Raw genomic sequence first — 19,123 nt, forward strand, 5'->3', positions numbered from 1 at the left:
CCCTCTCTCCCCTCCCTCCTCTCTCTCTCTCCCCTCCCTCCCCTCTCTCTCCTCTCTCCCCCTCTCCCCTCTCCCTGAGTTGCTGGGGTTTGAAGTTTGCGCCAAGGCCCCTCTCCTTTCACTGACTCTCAGGCGAAGAATTAAAAGTATTTTTTTCTGAGGCGGAGTGTTTCCTGAACTCGGGGTTTGTGAATGTATTTACAGGATTAATGTAGGTGAAAGACCAGCCGAGTTTCTCAAGTGCGCGCAAAGCGGGGATCGGGTTAAAGGTGAAACGGTGGACGCTCCGCTGCCGGGACCTTACCCTGCGGCACCAACAAGATGGCGGCGGCGGCACGGCGACTCGCGCGAGACTCAGCACGGAGTCCGCCTCTGACACCAAGAGGGGGCAGCAGAGAGCAGCTACAGCTCCCCATTGGGTCTGAGCAAGTGAGAGCAGCGCCCAGGATAGCACAGCAACTCTGGCAGCTTTTGGGAACTGAAAACAAAGTTCATGTTTCGGCTCCAGTGGCTCTTCCTCAAAACTCTGTGGATTTACTGAGTTTCTCCTGCATTTTCTGTTCTTGTTTAAGCTTTCCAGCATCCGCAGTTCTTTGTTTTGTTCCAAGATAGCACAATGTCCCAAGATTAGAGTGGTGCTGGAAAAGCACAGAAGGTCAGGCAGCATCTGAGGAGCAAAAAAATCCGCGTTTGGGCTTCTGCTACTCGGATGCTGTCTGACCTGCTGTGCTTTTCCAGCACCACTCTAATCTTGACTGTGATCTCCAGCATCTGAATTACTCACTTTCCCTAAAATGTCCCAAGAGCCAAGGAGGTTTCTCAAGCTGAATTTTTGACTCCTCGCCATATTTGTTAGGGCAGATGACCAAAAGCTTAAACAAAGAGGTAGATTTACTTAGCAATTGCATACCTCACAGATTTCCAGAAGAAGTAATATAAACAGAAATTGCTGGAGAAATTCAACAGGTTGGCAGCATCTGTGGAGATAAAGCAGAGCTAACATCTCATGTCCAGTGACCCTTCTTCAAAACTGTCAGTAGCTAGGAAAAGGTGACATGTTATGTGGAGGGCAGAAGATAAGGGAAGGTGTAAGAGAATAGATGGAGCCTAGAGAGGGACAAAGACAGGCAGACGAAGGGATGGATAACGGTAAGGAGGGAGAAAGAAAAGTGGATAATGGGGGCCATAAGTAGGTAAAAATGGATTTGATGTGCTGAAAGCAGCCCATGTCATGACAGGGCTGTGGGTGTGGGTGAAAGTCATGGAAGGAGGTGTTCGGTCCTTCGATTTGTTGAGTCGTGAAGGCTGCAGGATCACCAAGTGGAAAATGAGATGCCGTTCTTCCAGTTTGCTCTGAGTTTTGCTGGAGCACTTGCAGCAAGCCTGGACCGAGATGTTGGCCAGGGAACAAGGTGTTGTGTTGCAGTCTCAGGTGACTGGAAGCTCGGGGTCATTTTTTGCGACAGAATGTAGGTATTCTGCAAAGCATTCGCCCACTCTGTGTTGCATCTCTCCAATACAGAGCAGACGACTTTGTGAGCAGAGAACACAGTACACCAGACTGAGTGAAGTTCAGGTAAATTGCTGCTTAATCTGGAAGGTTGTCTGTAGCCTTGAATATTGAGGAGGGAGGAAATAAACAGACAGGTGTTTCACCTTCTTCAATTACATGGGAAAGTGCCGGGAATGGAGGAGGACCAGAGTGTTCTGGAGGGAACAGTCACTGCAAAATATTGACAAGGGAGGAAAGGGGAATATATGCCTGGTGGTGGCATCCTGCTGGAGGTGGTGGAAAAGGCTGCTTATGATCCCTTTGAATTTTAGAACCTGAACTCCTTCCTCTATGCCCTTTACCCACCCCATACCCTTGGCCCTGTCATGACATGGGCTGCTTTCAGTACAGCCAGCTCACTTTCACCTTTGTCCCCATTATCAGCTTTTCTTTCTCCCTGGCTTAGCATTGTCCATCCTTTTGTTTGTCTAACTGTCTTTTCCCCTCTGTCTCTGGGCTCCATCTCCATCTATCATCTATCTTCACCCACCCTCCCTCCACCCAACTCCCTGTTTTCAGCATACATACCACCTTTCCTTGCTATTAATAGTTATGAGAAAAGGTCATTGGATCCGAAATGTTAACTCTGCTTTCTCTCCACAAATACTGTCAGACCTGCTGAGTTTCTTCAGCAATTTCTATTTTTGTTTCAGGTCTGTAGCATTGCCGTTCTTTGTTTTATTTTATTGTAGAAATTAAAGTGAGATTTTCAGAAATAAGGGACACTTCTACATGCTGTGGAATTTTTAAATATACAGTTTTTAATCACTTATTCAGGCATGTTATTTCTGGAGCAGGAGGGACTTGAACTCAGATTTCTTGACACAGGAATGGCTAGTAAGAGAATGGAAGAGCAGAAATGCTCAAGGTACTTAAGAAATATTTAGATGAACTCTTGAAACATCATAGCATACAAGCATCATAGCAAACATCATAGGCCAAGTGCTGGAAAACAGGAATAGAATAGATGTAAGGATGTTTGATGACCAGTGCAAACACGATAGGCCAAAGTGTCTCTTTCCACGCTGTGAAGGCTCTATGATCTAGGAGTGCTGGTGGTGACGATGAGTTCTATGATCTGTCAGTGAAGGAAACTGCTTCCCAGTGAGTGTCAATGGAAAGAAATGAGCTCTACATCAGTAAATGCAGTCAGTGATGGCTACCTATACCCCAGTGACTTGATTTGGTTTGATTTGATTTATTATTGTCACGTGTACCAAAATACAGTGATAAGTATTATTTTGCATACTATCCAGGCAAATCATCCCTTACATCAGTACATCAGGCGAATAGAATAGAATGCAGAATATAGTGTTCTACTTACAGAGAAGGTACAGAGAAAATTCAACTTTAATATATACGAGATCCGTTCAGACTCCGATAATAATGGGGAAGAAGCTGTCCTTGAATCTGTTCGTTGGTGTTTTCGAACTTTTGTATTTGCTGTCTGGCAGAAGAGTGTGGAAGAGGGGTCCTAACTTATGTTGGCTGCTCTCCTGAGGCAGCAGGAAATATAGACAGAATCAATGGATGGAAATCTTGTTTGAGTGATGGACAGGGCTACGTACACAACTGTACTTTCTTGCAATCTTGGGCACAGCAGTTGCCCAATAAACTTCACAGTGAGAGTTGATGCTAATGAGAACTTATTTAGTATGAGGAATCATGATTGCTTCTTGATGGCATTAGGCTATGTGTTTGTGTAAGTGTGTAGCACACTAGGTGGCTGGCACCAGGACTACTGTATATGACACCTGACTTCAAAGTGTAATACAGATTGACTTGAGTGACCAATTGAATAGAACCTAACATTGATGCTCACTATATGTATGATGTGGATACATGCAGACAAGGATCAATAAGCAATTGTTGCATAATGAAATCGCCACTTTCTCCTGTAGAGCAAGCTGATTCATAATTAGAAACAAAGGGTAAAGACAAATAGAGGGTTGCTGGGTCTCAAGATTCTGACCCGCTTTCTGTACTGTGCAAGAAGCTGTCTGGATAGTGGGAGAACAGAGTGGCTGAGCTTTAGCTGACAGCTAATTAAGGTGTCCAACCTGATGCTGTCAGGAACATGCTGGACCTGTGCTGTGTCCATAGATTCTGTGGAACCACAACATTCGTTTTGTTCTCCTTTACATATCCCTGCATTCCAGAAATCAGTTTTAGTGTCTGTACTTTTCAGAGTGTGTGTTTTTTGGATCAGATCCTAACTGAGGGATCATCTGAATCTTTAGATTTCCAGGGAAAATAAAACTGGAGTGGATATTAATGTGGTTTGGAACCATATAAAAGACCCTCAATTTATGGAGCTCTGTTGAGTTAGTGCTGGGGAGCAGGCAGGCTGAAGGAATATGAGGCTGGATTTGGAAGCAGAAACAAAGAAAAAATAAGTTGAATTTTCCCAAAAAAAGCTGCTAAGTATAAACTTTGGGCAGTTCCGTAGAGGGCTTCCCCTGTGAACTCTAGCGAGCTCACCCACAATTCTCTGCAGCTTGCCTCATTCTCTATGCACTTGCTATGGTGCCCTTTTCTCTCTAGGATGAGCTCACCAGCCGCAGAACACTCACCACTGACAGGACCTCCTAGGATTCCTGGTGCTGGCAACATTTTTAAAACACAGCTATGTGTCAGGTCAAGACTTTCCATAGGTGGCAGTGGTCACACTACATTATAAATATATTATCACATTTGCAAGTAAATGCTTACTTTTCATCATTGGCTGTGTGATCACTTTAGCTGCAACTACAAGAACAATGGTAGAGATAAACTAGCCTTCCTTAGTGCCACCCATTGCTCTAACCCTATCTGAGTGATAGCTATCTTTTCCATAGCACCCATACTGACTTGAAATTTTGTCAGGATTAAATGAGGGAACATCAGATGTTGTAAAGACTTCCATCTCTCCTTTGTTTGTTATCTCAACATTTATTAAACAGAATGAACCATTAAACAGCATTTGCATTTGGAATTATGCAGGGAACACTGGCATCAGCACCATTAAAGTATTTGCAATCACTGAAAGAGAACATCACACATCTGAGTCCCACTGAATGACATTCATGAGGAAGTCCTCCCCCTGTTGCTTTGGTCGACATGCTGTAGGATGCTGAAGATGTTGTTCTGTTTGAAAAATATCCTCACCTTCTTTCTTGGCACAATGCTGGAGGCCTCACAGATCCCCATTGTCTCTTCCATTGCCTTGGTGTGTCCTGCAGTTGTTTGGAGCTGTGATTCTGAGGATCAAGGCAATGTCCTTTGGACGTTATTGGTTCAAAGCCCCAGACATGACCTGTATGGAAACCTGATGTGGAGGGGCCATCCTGTGGGCCTTGTTGGTCCCAGTGGTAGAAGATGCTGCATTTCAGAAATGCTGGACAGCATGACACTTTATTCAGATGTGGGCGGCACGGTGGCACAGTGGTTAGCACTGCTGCCTCACAGCGCCAGAGACCCGGGTTCAATTCCCGCCTCAGGCGACTGACTGTGTGGAGTTTGCACATTCTCCCCGCGTCTGCGTGGGTTTCCTCTGGGTGCTCCGGTTTCCTCCCACAGTCCAAAGATGTGCAGGTCAGGTGAATTGGCCATTCTAAATTCTCCGTAGTGTTAGGTGAGGGGTAAATGAAGGGGTATGGGTGGGTTGCGCTTCGGTGGGTCGGTGTGGACTTGTTGGGCCGAAGGGCCTGATTCCACACTGCAAGTAGTCTAATCTAATCTAATCTAATCTCCACTTTTGAACAGAGTATAGCACCACTGCTCCCTCTCATCTGCATGGCATTCCATGGAAGATGAGTGACGGTAGCTTTCCGGCATATTTGCTACATCATGAGGCCACCTAAGTTGGAAATTCCTCAGAAGGGGTTGACTCCACATTCACTGGAAACTGATGCTGGTCCTGGGCTTGCAGACACATGTGATCCTCACTTATTTGTGTAGCAGCCCTTAGTTTAGAGGACACAGGAATGACCACAACTTATCTGCCTAAATCCATTAGTGATGGTTTCATTGAGCCCTTATCAGAAACAAAGCTTCTCAGTGAGGTGATACTTCAACAATTATTTACACATATTAGGACTTGGATGCCCTAACAAGGATATCTCTACATGGACAATGCACATCATTGCCCTGATTGAGATATCTATTGATGAAGCCTCTTGACACACATACAGCAGACTGTACATGTGGTAGCCATACTGAGGACCTCTCCACCATCTCCACAGATTCCAACAAAGGCTGAATGTATAAAAGGTAACTGTGTGGGTGTCTTATGGTCTAAGGTATGAAGTGCACAGCTTCTGCACCTTGTGAAAGTGATGGGATCTTGGAAGGTGATTGCCACTTTAGTAACTAGGGTGAATCTTTCCAGGCCACAAGACATTGCTGATACCTGAAGCTTTTGGCAGAATTAATTAATAACACTGACTGTTGTGATCAAGAGTTCTTGGGACTAGGAATTTTAGGCAACACATTAAGCCAATGCCTATTAAATTTACTATATTATTAAAACCAAATTTGCAGCCTTGTGTGTTGATGTTTCAGTGAAAACTGTCACATTAAACCTAAATAAATAAAATATGACCTAACAAGCCAGATTTCATTCTAGGATCTGACTAATGCAGGCGTAAGATCTGCTGGGATTCTAGAAGGAGTGACAGCTTTCCAGCTGACGGATAATACTGATTCCACGGAATTAGGAAGGTATGGGAATTTATGCTATGTCATATTTGGGTCTCAAGTAATTGTCAACCCTCTGTTCCTGCAAACCTGAGTCCAGTGTTGGAATCTTTCATGGCCCTGAATGAAATGGGTTATGCTGGGAAATCTGGGAGAATCATGGGAGAAGTTCAGCTACACCTTTTGCAATGGCAGGAAAAAGAAGTTACATTTTCCAACTAAGTTCCAGACATCAGGATGAGATTCTTGAGATAACGAGATGCCCATTAATGGGGATTATTGCTCATGATCATTGTCTCTAACATTGAATCTCACCTCATTAATATACAGCTAATTATTATACTATCTGCCACCTCGATGGGGGCTTGTTTAGCATGATGCTCACAGATTTTTTACAGATTTGTGCCTGATACCCTGGGAGCTGCCATAACCCCTATATGCTTGACAACTCTCATGTTCCTGCTGCTTCTGAAGGTCCAGGTGCCAACATGGATGTTTACTGGGAGACCTGGGATATTCCACTGCATCCATGGCTGTTGACTCTGTTGTGAAATTCCCTGATTGTGGTAGACCACAGATTCAACATAGCCTATTTTTCAACTAGGGCCATAATGGAGTGGGCAATAGGTCTGCTGAAAATGAAAGAAAAGCAGAGAATGCTGGAGAAACTCAGCAGGACTGGCAACATCTGTGGAGAGGGAAAGCAGAGTTAATGTTTTGACTCTGGTTGGCCTTCTTTGGAGTTCCAGTTCTGAAGAAGAGTCACTCGACCCAAAACTTTAACTCTGCTTTCTCTCTCCACAGATGTTGCCAGACCTGCCGAGTTTCTCCAGCAATTTCTATTTTTGTTTATGTTTAGTTTTCCAGCATGTGGAGTTCTTTGTTTTATTTCAGTGTTTATCTTGCTGCTGCATCTCTCCCAGAAGTTCTGTTCCTCTCTCTGATGGAGATTTTAATCTTCCTTCTTGTTCACCATCATTACTTTTGTTGTTGTTCCTATTATTTGAAAAGGTATTTGCCAAAATTTGCTTCCACAGGCACATCACATTCCGCAGTGACTGCCTCTGGCTCAGACTCAACCCATATGGATTTGAATTGAAATTTCTTCATGTTTCAAATCCATCCAGCGTCACAGATATCTCTATGATGTTCAGAACACGTCCGACAGTTGTTCTTGCTCCATTCTGAGATGCAGTCTCAGTGTCATGCGCTGCCATTTATTTTATATCCACTTGTGGGACATGGGTGTCCCTGGTTGGCTTGGAATTATTGTCAGTCCCTAATTGCCATTGAAAAGGTGGTTGTGAGCTGCCTTCTAGAACTGCTGCAGTCTATATGGTATGGGTTGACCTACAAATCCCTTTGGAAAGGACTTTCAGGATTTTGAGCCAGCAACAGTGAAGGAATGATGATATATTTCCAAATCAGGATGGTGATCGGCTTATAGAGTTATAGAATCATACAACATAGAAACAGATCCTTTGGTTGCACCACTGCACACTGACCGTGTTCCCAAAATAAACTAGTCCCACCTGCCTGTGCTTTGGCCCACATCCCTCCAAACGTTTCCTATTCATGAACTCATGTCTTTTAAATGTTGTAACCGTGCTGCATCCACCATTTTCTTTGGCTGTTCATTCCACTTTCTGTGTAAAAAAGATGCTCTCATGTCCTTTTTAAATCTTTTCCTCTCACCTTAAAAACAGTGGTTCATGGGTTTGGAAGATGCCGTCTAAAGATCGTTGGTGAATTTCTACAACGTATCTTGTAGATAGTACACACTGCTGCTACTGAGCATCAAGATAGACAGAGTGGATGCTTGTGGATGTTCAATCAGCAGGTTGCTTTATCCTGAATGGTATCAAGTTTCTTGACTGTTGTTGGAGCTGAACCCACCCAGGAAGCTGCAAGTATTGCATCACACTCCTGACTTGTGCCTTGCAGATGATGGACTGACTTTGGGAGCCAGGAGGTGAGTTACTTGCCGCAGTAACACTAGCCTTTGAACAGCTCTTGTAGCCACTGTATTTATATAGTGAGTCCAGTTAACTTTCTGGTCAATGGTAATCCCAAGTATGTTGACAGTGATGGTAATACCATTGAATGGCAAGGGCAGTAATTTGATTGCTTCTTATTGGAGATGTCATTGCTTGGCATTTTTATGGAATGAATGTTACTTGCCACTTTTCAGCCCAAGCCTGGATTCCATCCAGATCTTGATGCATTTGAACACGGATTGCTTCAGTATCTGAGGTGTCACGAATGGTGCTGAACATTGTACAATCATCAGTGAACATCCCCACTTCTGACCTTATGATGGATTGAAGGCCATTGATAAAGCAACTGAAGATTGTTGAGCTTAGGATACGATCCTGAGGAACATTTGCAGAGATGTTCTAGAGCTGAGATGACTGACCTCTAACAACCGTCTACCTATGTGCCAGGTATGACTGCAACCAGCGCAGAGTTTGCCCATCGATACTATTGATTCCAATTTTTCTTGGGGTCCTTGATTTCAGATTTATGGTAACAGATAAATAGCAAATGGGATAGAACACCAATGCTTCATCGGAGGCTCACTGATGATGTTATCTAATATAGTGACAAAACATCTGAGAACAAATCTACCAGCTCAGTGAGCAAATTTACAACCTGAACTACAACCTGAGCTACAAATATTCTCCAAAATCTCAAACATTAACTCTGCTTTCTCTCCACAGATGCTGCCAGATCTGCTGAGTTTCTCCAGAAATGTTTCTTTCAGATTTCTAGCAACTGGAGTTCTTTGTTTTATCTCACTGCTGAAGGTGAGGTTGATCAGATCTGGTAAAGCTCTTCAGTATAGTCTAGACAGAGAGTGGTGTGTAATCCTAGCATGAAGTGCTCTGCACAACTGAAGCAGGTGGATGTGATAAATGTGGAGAAACTAGGAGAGTGGGAGCAGTCTTCCAAGGAAGTGAATGGGGACATTGAGCAAGAGAAACATCACTTTTTACATGACAGAGCACAGCTGCATCAGGCCAGACAGAATTTCACTGACCCCAGCTGGGTGCAGTGATCACACATTGATAGTAAAATACTTGTTGTTCTTACGCAAACAGTTTGTTTGTATGCAGGGAAGAAATGCAACCTCTGTTGGTTTGACATCTGTTCACTTTTGGTTTCTGCAAATAAAAGTCAGTGTTGTATGTAGTTATTAGAGATGGCCACACAGTGTACAATGGTGAGATGCTGGGCTCTCGTGGGCACTGGAGAGAGAGTTGAATTGACTTCGAAAGGATTTTAAGATGAGTTATGACTAAGGACCAGTAAGGTTTGTGGCCTGGTACTTAAATGTGATTGGGGTAGGCGTGTGCAGTTGTAAGTGTGAGAAGCACTGGGGTTGTCCTATGTTGACAGTGATAGGCAACTCTGGACTGAAAACGCTTGACCAGGTGCACAGTTGGGGTTCCAAAACAACACTATTCCAGAATATCCTGGCAGTGGTGAGTTTTTCTTCTGTCTACGGGGAGAGTTAGAATCAGGTTATCATTGGGAAAAATGAGTGCCATAGGGATAGGGTAGGCAGTTAATGAGGTGAGTTTGGGACAATTGACTCATTAGGCCTTGAAAGAGAAACACTCCATGAAACTCAAGGAAAATGACACTGTCGAAACATGGTAACTTTCAGTCCCATGTTTGTTAATTCAGCAATTCAAGGTAGATAACAGCTCTGATTCAAATATCTCCATCTGATGTTTTTTCAACCTTTTTATCTTTCTACATAAAATACCTTTGCTTCCAATATTTCCTCTATAAATACACATGCATTGAATTAGTTTTTATTGTTGTCTGCACATCATGCCATTGAAGATAAACCAATAGTTACTAGTATACCATTTATTTCAAGTAAATATTTGTTCTCAGTTTTAAATGTAGCTTATGAGCAGAATAAAGCAAAAAAAGTTTGAAAATCTTTAGAGGTAAGAATGCAACACAAAGCCCGTCTACTAGGCAGGTGCATTATGAAACAAATTAATCACTCCTTTAGAACAGGAAAGTTTCATGGCTGTGATTCTCTGCAAAATAAAATCAAAGCTGGGTTAACATAGACAGGGAGTAAGTACTTAATCAGAGCAATTAGGGGAAGAAACAAAGCAAGCATCACTAGGCTGCTCTTACATGCCTTCTAGCTACTAATGAGGTAATAAAATTTGTAAGATACACAGGAGCAAGGTGATTGTCCACTTCTGTAGGGTCAAAGCTAATGCCATGGAGACAATAAATATAAAGAAAAGCAACATTGCGGACTTTTCTAAAATGTGATACAAAAACATCTTTAATTAACAGTGTGGCATTTACCATTTCTTGAAGAACTGACAGGTATTAAAGAATGTGTGACTCGAAGAAAAATGTTTGCTGGCTGATAGATAATTCAATTTCAAAAATAGTGACAGGTTTAGTGAAGGCAAATCTTCTTAAGGAACTCCAGTTACTGTAGGATCCAAGTTTTTGAGTGATAGGAACTTTTGTAACTTGTGATCAAAGTCAATAGGTCTATCTTTGGGCTCCTTGTACTTTCTGGTCATCTTTGATCCGAGGTAACGGATAAGTTCACAATGTTCTTCATACTGCTCCAACTTCTTTCTGTATTTCTTTTTCACATAGTCAAAGCTGTTTGGATTGTACGCTGGAAACAGAAAATATATCTAAAATTATTTTTCTTTCTATAAATTGAAAATCATGGAAAAATCTAGTGAACAATTTTAAAATATCTGGTTTAAAATTGAAATATTGAACCGTAATAGGAAATATAATTGGAGAAGTTCTGGAGCTGAGACTGAATAATGTTGTAACACCCACTCAGGGAAAATATTTGTGACTCATGATTATAGACTTCTATTTATGGAAATAGGCCTCCTTTGTGAAAGTATGCTATGAATCACCTGTATCTCGCCAAATTGGTTCCTGGATTTAAGACTGGCTGAAGATGTGTTGCTTGTTACAAATGTGGTAATTATTTTATGAAATAATCTTAGGAGCCTTGAGATAAGGACAATGATCATTTATTAAGTCAACGTTGGGAATGTCCACCCCAGAAAGCAATCCAAGGTAGCACTTTAACTCAATGAGAATTCATCAGATATTGAAACATTGTAAGTCACGTAGACAGTATATTACTCAAATTTTCAAATGGTCTGTTTTAGATAAATTCCTTATTTCTTACCTGTGGTCTCACCACTCCCTACCTTCCCAGGTGCTATCCTATCTCCTCTCCGAAGCCTGTGCTCCATTCCCATCTTGGACCCATTGCTTTGTCTTTCATGGAATGATAGAGGGGCATCTCATATTCCATTTCTAAATCAGGCCTCAAAGTTAATGCTGGATCAGCCACATTGCATTTTCACAGAAATCAGCATCTGCATCTGCATCTGAGTATGTTTCTGCAATTTAACTATTTTTTTCTTTTGTAACCTGACTACTTTCTTGAATAAGAATACATGAAGAAATGAATCTTAAATGATTTATGTCATTATTGCTTATGAAGTTAACAAAAACTCTCTCTCATTCTCATCCCAGCTGGAAATTCATGTGGATTTACAAGTTAACTTATGTCACACCCAAATTTCTCCCCAAAGACAAAGTAACTAGTTTTGATGGTAGATGTTCTGTGTGGCAGCAAGTTTCAGCACTAAGCAAAAACTGATGGCTTACAACTATCAGACAAAAATGACAATCTTGAAGAAACAGCTGTAAAGGTACTTTTGGTGTGAGTTTAAGTTTCTCCAAAAGAAATTTAAATGTAAGTCCATTGTAGCAAATAAAATATTTTCTTATGCTCTGTCAGCATTACAGGATTTCTTGAGTAATCGTGATTGACTCCAACATCCCTCAACTACAGATACAATTGATATACTGTTCCATATTAAAGAAAAGTATGTATCATTGTCAATGTGTTTCATTGATGAGGAATGATTCCTCGTAAATTTGTTGACAAGGCATGTAGAATTTGGAATCAGGTGTCTGTTTTATTTTTAAGATTCAAAATTTTTGATTTACCACAAAGCTGCTGTGTGGCTCAAGTTTGTAATTAATAATTTCAGCAAATTTTCCGAAGATAGGAGTTGGGAGGTCATGTTGCAGCTATACAGGACATTGATTAGACCACTTTTGAAATATTGTGTGCAATTCTGGTCTCCCTCCTATTGGAAGGATGTTGTGAAACTTGAAAGGGTTCAGAAAAGATTTACAAGGATGTTGCCAGGGTTGGAGGATTTGAACTACAGAGACAGGCTGAATATGCTGGGCCTATTTTCCCTGGAGCATTGGAGGCTGACAGGTGACCTTATTGAGGTTTATAAAATCATGAGGCACATGGATAGCATAAATAGACAAGGTCTTTTCCCTGGGTTGGGGGAGTCCAGAACTAGAGGGCATAGGTTTAGGGTGAGAGGGGAAAAATTTACAAGGGACCTAAGAGGCAACTTTGAAATGAAATGAATTGAATTGAATTGAATTTATTGTCATGTGTACCGAGGCATGGTGAAAAGCTTTGTCTTGTGAGCAATACAGGCAGGTCACAGAGTTAAGTAGCAGAGATACGTAAATAATAGGTAAACAGTGCCAAAAACAAAAACACAGGTATAGGTGCATGTTAAGAGTTTGTGAGTCCATTCAGTATTCTAACAACAGTAGGGTAGAAACTGTTTTGAAACTGACTGGTGCGTGTGTTCAGGCTTCTGTATCTTCTCCCCGGTGGTAGAGGTTGTGGAAAAACATTACCAGGGTGGGATGGATCTTTGAGAATGCTGGCAACCTTTCCTTGACAGCGGGCCTCTGGTAGATGGATTCTACAGATGGGAGGTTGGCTTTTTCACGTAGAGGGTGATGTGTGTATGGAATGAGGTGCCAGAAGAAGTGGTGGAGGCTGGTACAATTACAGCATTTAAAAGGCATCTGGATGCGTATATAAATAGGATGGATTGAGAGGAATATAGGCCAAGTGCTGGCAAATGGGACTAGATTAGGTTAGGATATCTGGTTAGCATGGATGATTTGGACTGAAAGGTCTGATTCTGTGTTGTACATCTCTATGACTCTCAGAAAAAGGCAACCATCAAAAATAGGTCATGAATCCAAATTAACAATTTTAATCACCAGACTGGGCAGAAATATATGGCTCTGAACTAGATGAGTTTCCAATGATATCTAGTACAATTTGTTACCTTTCAGATGATAAAAAACGTAGAGTAGTGCAGATTTCTTCACACTCAAGAAGGGATATTTTGGCTTCAGGCAACCTACAGCCGTCAATGCTTTGATTATTGATAATGCTGCACCCTACAATACATCAGTTTTAAATGATAAATCTTTAAGTCAATAAGTTTTCTGTTTATATAGATCAAACATATTAACGCACGCAATAACATTTCTTAAATATTTCCAGGATTTAAAGTTGCAGTGGTATTGTCACTGGCCCAGTAATTCAGAGTAATGTTCTAGGGATTTAGATTTGAATTCTAACACAGCAGGCAGTAGACTTTGAATTCAATAAAAATCTGGGTGACCATTGTTGTAAAAAAAAATCTAGTTCATTAATACACTTACACGTGACTTCAGATCCATAGTAACGTGATCGACTCTTAAGTGCTCTCTAAAGTGTAATATTCAGTTGTATCAATAAATTCTTCAAAACATGAAATCAGACAGACCACCTGGCATTGATAAGGAACCAGAAATGACAATGGCAAACTCAGCTTTTGGACGATGTGCCAAAATTGGGACAGCTGTTTCACAAAGTAGACAAGCAACAGCCTGATATACTCACAAAGTCACACCTCATACATTGTGTCCCAGACAACAACAATGGCATCCCTTGGACTGTCCTGCCAGTAGACCATCCTGACCTATCAGAGGAGGTAGCACAATGATATACAGTTGGAAGGCAGTTGCCCTGGGAGTGGGTCAGTTTAGCTCAGTTGACTAGACTGCTGGTTTACAATGCACAGTAATGCTAACAACATAATTCCAACCAAACTAACCTCAAAACTCTGAGACCTAGGTCACTACTCCACCCTCTGCAATTGAATCCATGAATTCCTGATCCACAGACCGCAATCAGTGAGAATACACAACAATATCTCCATGATAATCCTCAGCATCAGCTCCAGGCAAGGCTGTGGACTCAGTCCCTTTCTATACTCCGTTTACAATCATGACAGTGTGGCCGAATTCCATCCTAACTCCAGCTGCAAGTTCACCGATGACACCAGCAATGTAGGCCGGATATCAAACAATGATGAGACAGATCTTTCCCTCAAAGTCAGCAAAATTAGAGAGCTGGTCATTGGCTTCCGGAAGCAAGGTGGCAGGCACATGCCTGTCTAGATCAATGGTGCCGAAGTGGAGATGGCCGAAGGCATCAAGTTCCTAGGAGTGATGATCACCAACAATCTGTCCTGGTCAATCCACGTTGACGCTATGGTCAAGAAAGCATAACAACACCTTTACTTCCTCAGGAGGCTAAGGAAATTCAACATGTCCATAAAGACTCTTACCAATTTTTACAGATGTGTCACGGCTTGTTATGGCAACTGCTCTGCCCAGGACCGTAAGAAACTATGTAGAGTCGTGAACACAGGCCAGTCCTTCACACAAGTCAACCTTCCATCCAGTAACTCCATCTATACTTCTCGCTGCCTTGTGAAGGCAGTCAACATAAACAAAGGCCCCTCCCACCCCAGTTATAATCTCTTCCAACCTCTTCTGTCAGGCAGAAGGTACAAAAGCTTAAACACATATACCAACAGAATCAAGAACAGCTTCTTCCCTGCTATTAGATTTCTGAATAGGCCTATCAAACCTTAAATTTAATGTTGATCTTACTTCTTGTGCACTTTCTCAGCAGCCATAACATTGTTCACTCTGTTATGTTTCCCTAACTGTACCATCTGTACTGCACGCAAAGCAAAATTTTTCACTGTACTTAGGTACATGTGACAATAATAACCAAATCAATTCTCACAGCAGTTGAGGTTACCATGAAGGACTCTCCCTCTCAACCTCTTCACTTGCCTAGGTATGGTGACTCTCAGGTTAAACCACCATCAAATGACTCTGTCTCAAATGAGAGGTCAGCCCTATGGTTTGGAAAGACTATGGTAACTTTACCTTTGTCTCAACACTGAGAAGTAAGCTGCTGGTCAGAGTGAAGGAGACTGAGATGGAGTGAGTACAGTAATTGGAGGTTTGGGAATTTGACTGGTAAATCTTTTGCAAGTTTTATTATAGAAGTCAGAATAAGACTGAGAACAATAGTCTTTAAGAATGTTAAAATATTCTAGTTAAATAAATAGCTGCCTGTTAGTAGCAGTTACCTGTCAAGCACATGATTTTCCTTGATGAATTAAGTGTTGGTTACTGTCATAGGGGTCAAGGAGTGGAATGTTGTTCAGGTATCAGTGAGTGGGTTTGGGGCAATGTGGCCTGGAGTCCAGGAATAGGATACTGTGCTGGGGTTTGGAGGTCAGGGCAGGTCCATTGCTCAGGTTTGGAGATGAAGGTGGAGCCTCACATTCTCTGACAAGTTTTGTTCATTCCTCTTCCTGGTCTGAGGACATAATTTCAGAATAAGGATTGCATGTTTCTAACCTCTGCCAACCTTTTGTCCTTCACAAATTTTACTAGTTCTGAGGTTAAAATAATTATCATAGTCATTCAGCACCTCTTAGAATGTATTAGATTTTTTTTAACTGGAGGATATTCCCAAATGGCTATATTCCCAAATGTATCGAGATGTGTACTTTGGAGCCCAGTTTCTGGCTTAGTATCGAGTTCAAAGCTATTCTATACCTCAAGAATTGTTTTCTCAAAGATGTCCAGTTCTGTGTTTTATTTGGCCCATATCTGAAATTAAATCCTGGAAATACAATTTCAGATGCCATAGCGTCCTAACATGTTTAAGTACAGGCAGTCCCAGATTGCAAATGGATTCTGTTCTGGAGACCATGGAGAAATCAATTTGTACGCAAGTCAGGACATATTATAGGACAATATAAAATAGCTGTTTGTAAGTATGAGGAAATATGCACAAGTTGGATCTTTAAAATTAATATTAATACACTCCTGTGTGGGATCGCGTTCATAAGTAGGAGTGTTCATAAGTCCAACATTTGTAAATTAGGAACTGCCTGTACTCTGTTTCTCACCTGCTCTTGATGGATTTATTACTGACTGTGCAATATAATGACTAATCTTGGCTTTCCCCATGACTGGAAGTATCTTTTCTGCATTTACCTGATTGAATCACTGCATAATTTTAAAGACTGCCTTTGAATCATCTTAGCCTTTTCTACAGGCCAGTTCTTCTGGATAGTTATTGCCTTCAAACAACTGAAAGAATCCAATTAATTTTGAACAGAAACATGCCTAGAGCCATGAGGATGGACTCTGGAGGTGAGATACTTGAGGAGAATGGAGTGTTAATAGCAGTGTAGAAATTGAGGAAGATGTGAAAAGATAATAATCCTCAAATACAGCATGTGAGATATCAATGGTGTTGACTTTGCTGCAGTTTCCATGCTGAGGATGTGCACAAATCTGATTGAAATGTTTGAACCGGCAGTAGTAAACGAGGTATCAATAATGCTGTAGAGAATTTTGATAATTCTAACTCAGCTAGGAAGTATTGAAATTACAGCTAATTCAAGAAAACACAAGACTTGACTTTAATAGGTCTATTCTGTTAATACTTATTATGATTACTTTTTATAGTTTTTCAATGATGCAAATCTACATGAGTATGGGCTGATGCATTGTTGATAGTATCGAAAGTAATCGTATAAGCTAAACCGTCAACAATAGATTCCTTACTTGTTCCATGTATCCAAGCATTGGAAGTGAAGTGGGAAGAACTGGATCCTTTACTGGTGGAAGTTTATTTGGGAGTATTAGATCCCAGTATTTGTCAGGAAGTCTGAAAGGGAGCAAAATTAAAATTGGTGACTTTAAGACATTGATGCTTTAATTTTCTGATCAGAATTTCCTGTGTTACTGGAATATCAGATGGTTGAGACAGAAAAATGCCAGAACCCTGCCAAGTTTGATCCCCATATCATTTTCTGTTGTAATTTACAGCGGTCAAAGGAGGTGCTCACCCAAAGAGTAGCCTCTGTAAATGGTAATGAATTGGTACTATTATATATCACATTTCCTGAAATGTTTCCCTTTATATTAAAGGTCATTGAAATAATTCCATTGAGGCTGTTGTCCTGTTACCAAGTTAGCCTTTGTTGATACATGCACAGTACACAGATTCTGACCAGCTAGCTTAGAACCAGTCCCTAGAGTGAGGGAAGTCCCTGAGACTCCTGTTTAATCTTTTTTTTCCTTTTTTTAAAACATGAATAAGCAAAGTCTGATAAGGGCAATGCTTATGTGAAAAAAAATGCAGGGGGGTTGACACACTGCTGCTTTTTTTGTTTTCCCCAGCACCCATGTTGTGTGTGTGCAAATGTGAGACACAGTGAAACACACCAGGTGTACAACTTTATACAATTTCCACCACCAGGAAGAAAGGCAACACCCAAGTGGCCAGTGACAAGCAATGCCCTTTTCATCAAAGAGCAATGCTGCATGATCAAACAGTGAAGGGGATAGCAGGGATTAAATCAAAATAGAGTTGGATGGGGAATACTCCACTCCATTCCCTGCGTTGCCCACCAGTCTCTGAAAAGCTCAAGGGTGTTTGTGGACACCGCGTGCTCCTTCTCCAGAGACACCCGGGCTCGGACATAGCCGCAGAAGAGGGGCAGGTAATCGGCCCTAACAACCCCCTCCACGGCCCGCAGCCTGGATCTGTTTATGGCCAGTTTGGCCAGTCCCAGGAGCAGACCCATGAGGACGTCCTCTGACCTGCCCTCCCCCTTCTGCACCGGGTGCCTGAAGATCAGGAGCGTGGGACTGAAGTGCAACCAAAAACAGAGGAGAAGGTCTTTAATGAAATCAAAAAGGGAGTGCGAATGCCCACACCAAATATATACATGGTCCACAGACTCCACAGCACCACAGAACAAGCAGTTGGGCTGGCAGTCCGTGAACCACTGCAATCTGCGGTTGCAGGGAACCGCTGCGTGCAGCACCCTCCACCCAGATCCCCGACAGAAAGGGGGAGGACACCTGCGTAGAGAGCCCTCCACTGGATATCCCTACCAGTTTTCAGGGAAATCAGGATCACCTCACCTACCTGAACTTGGTATGTCATGAGATCTGACCTCCGTTGACCTTGCCTCATACCCATACAGGGCCATTTCTGTGGTTTTAGTGCCAAACTTTGTCCCCTGAAGTAAACTATCTCTCTCACTTCGAGGAGGCATGTAGCCGGCATTCCTGATGCCATTTCACTCTCACTCCTAGGTCTGGGAATTTTAGATTTAATCTGATCTGGAGTCTTTTCCCCATCAACAACTCTGCTGGAGCTATCCCTGTAGTTGTGTGAGGGTGGTCCTGCAATCAAACAGGAACCAGGACAGTATGGTATCAATTGAAGCTGTAGGCTGTTTCCTTAAGCCTGCCTTCAACATTTCGACTGCTCTTATGACCAAAACATTGGATGATGCATGGTATGGAGATGTCCGAACATGCCGAATGCCATTCGACTTCAAGAAATACTTGAATTCCCTGCTGCTAAATGATATTCCATTGTCCATGATCAATACTTCTGGGAGTCCTTGCATTGCAAAAGATGCTTGCAGCTGTTCCAAAGTCATCCCTGAGTTTAATAAATCAGCTCTATGCATGTCCAACCACTTTGAATGGGCATTCACAATAAGCCCATGTAAGGACTGGTGTAGTTGATGTGTAACCAACTCCAGGGTTTACCCAGCCATTCCCCCTCCCCCCATCACCCCTGGCCAC

The 19,123-nt window shown here is 42.0% G+C and overlaps 2 protein-coding genes across 2 annotated transcripts in view; both read right to left on the minus strand.

Moving 5' to 3' along the window:
- zbtb24 (zinc finger and BTB domain containing 24) overlaps positions 1-382 on the minus strand; it is a 25,479-nt gene extending 25,097 nt beyond the window's left edge. The window contains exon 1 of the mRNA XM_043687112.1: positions 305-382. The gene's annotated coding sequence lies outside the window, so the exon portion shown is untranslated. The remainder of the gene's footprint in view (positions 1-304) is intronic.
- Positions 383-10,136: 9,754 nt separating this feature from the next.
- The window catches only part of ak9 (adenylate kinase 9), a 269,716-nt gene continuing 260,729 nt past the window's right edge, over positions 10,137-19,123 (minus strand). The window contains exons 37-39 of the mRNA XM_043675331.1: positions 17,081-17,183; positions 13,435-13,549; positions 10,137-10,898 (exon numbers count right to left, since the gene is read on the minus strand). Of these exons, the coding sequence (XP_043531266.1) occupies positions 10,687-10,898; positions 13,435-13,549; positions 17,081-17,183 (430 nt within the window). The 3' untranslated portion in view covers positions 10,137-10,686. The remainder of the gene's footprint in view (positions 10,899-13,434; positions 13,550-17,080; positions 17,184-19,123) is intronic.

This window comes from Chiloscyllium plagiosum, chromosome 3 (assembly GCF_004010195.1).
Source record: "Chiloscyllium plagiosum isolate BGI_BamShark_2017 chromosome 3, ASM401019v2, whole genome shotgun sequence".
Taxonomy (NCBI): Eukaryota; Metazoa; Chordata; class Chondrichthyes; order Orectolobiformes; family Hemiscylliidae; genus Chiloscyllium; species Chiloscyllium plagiosum.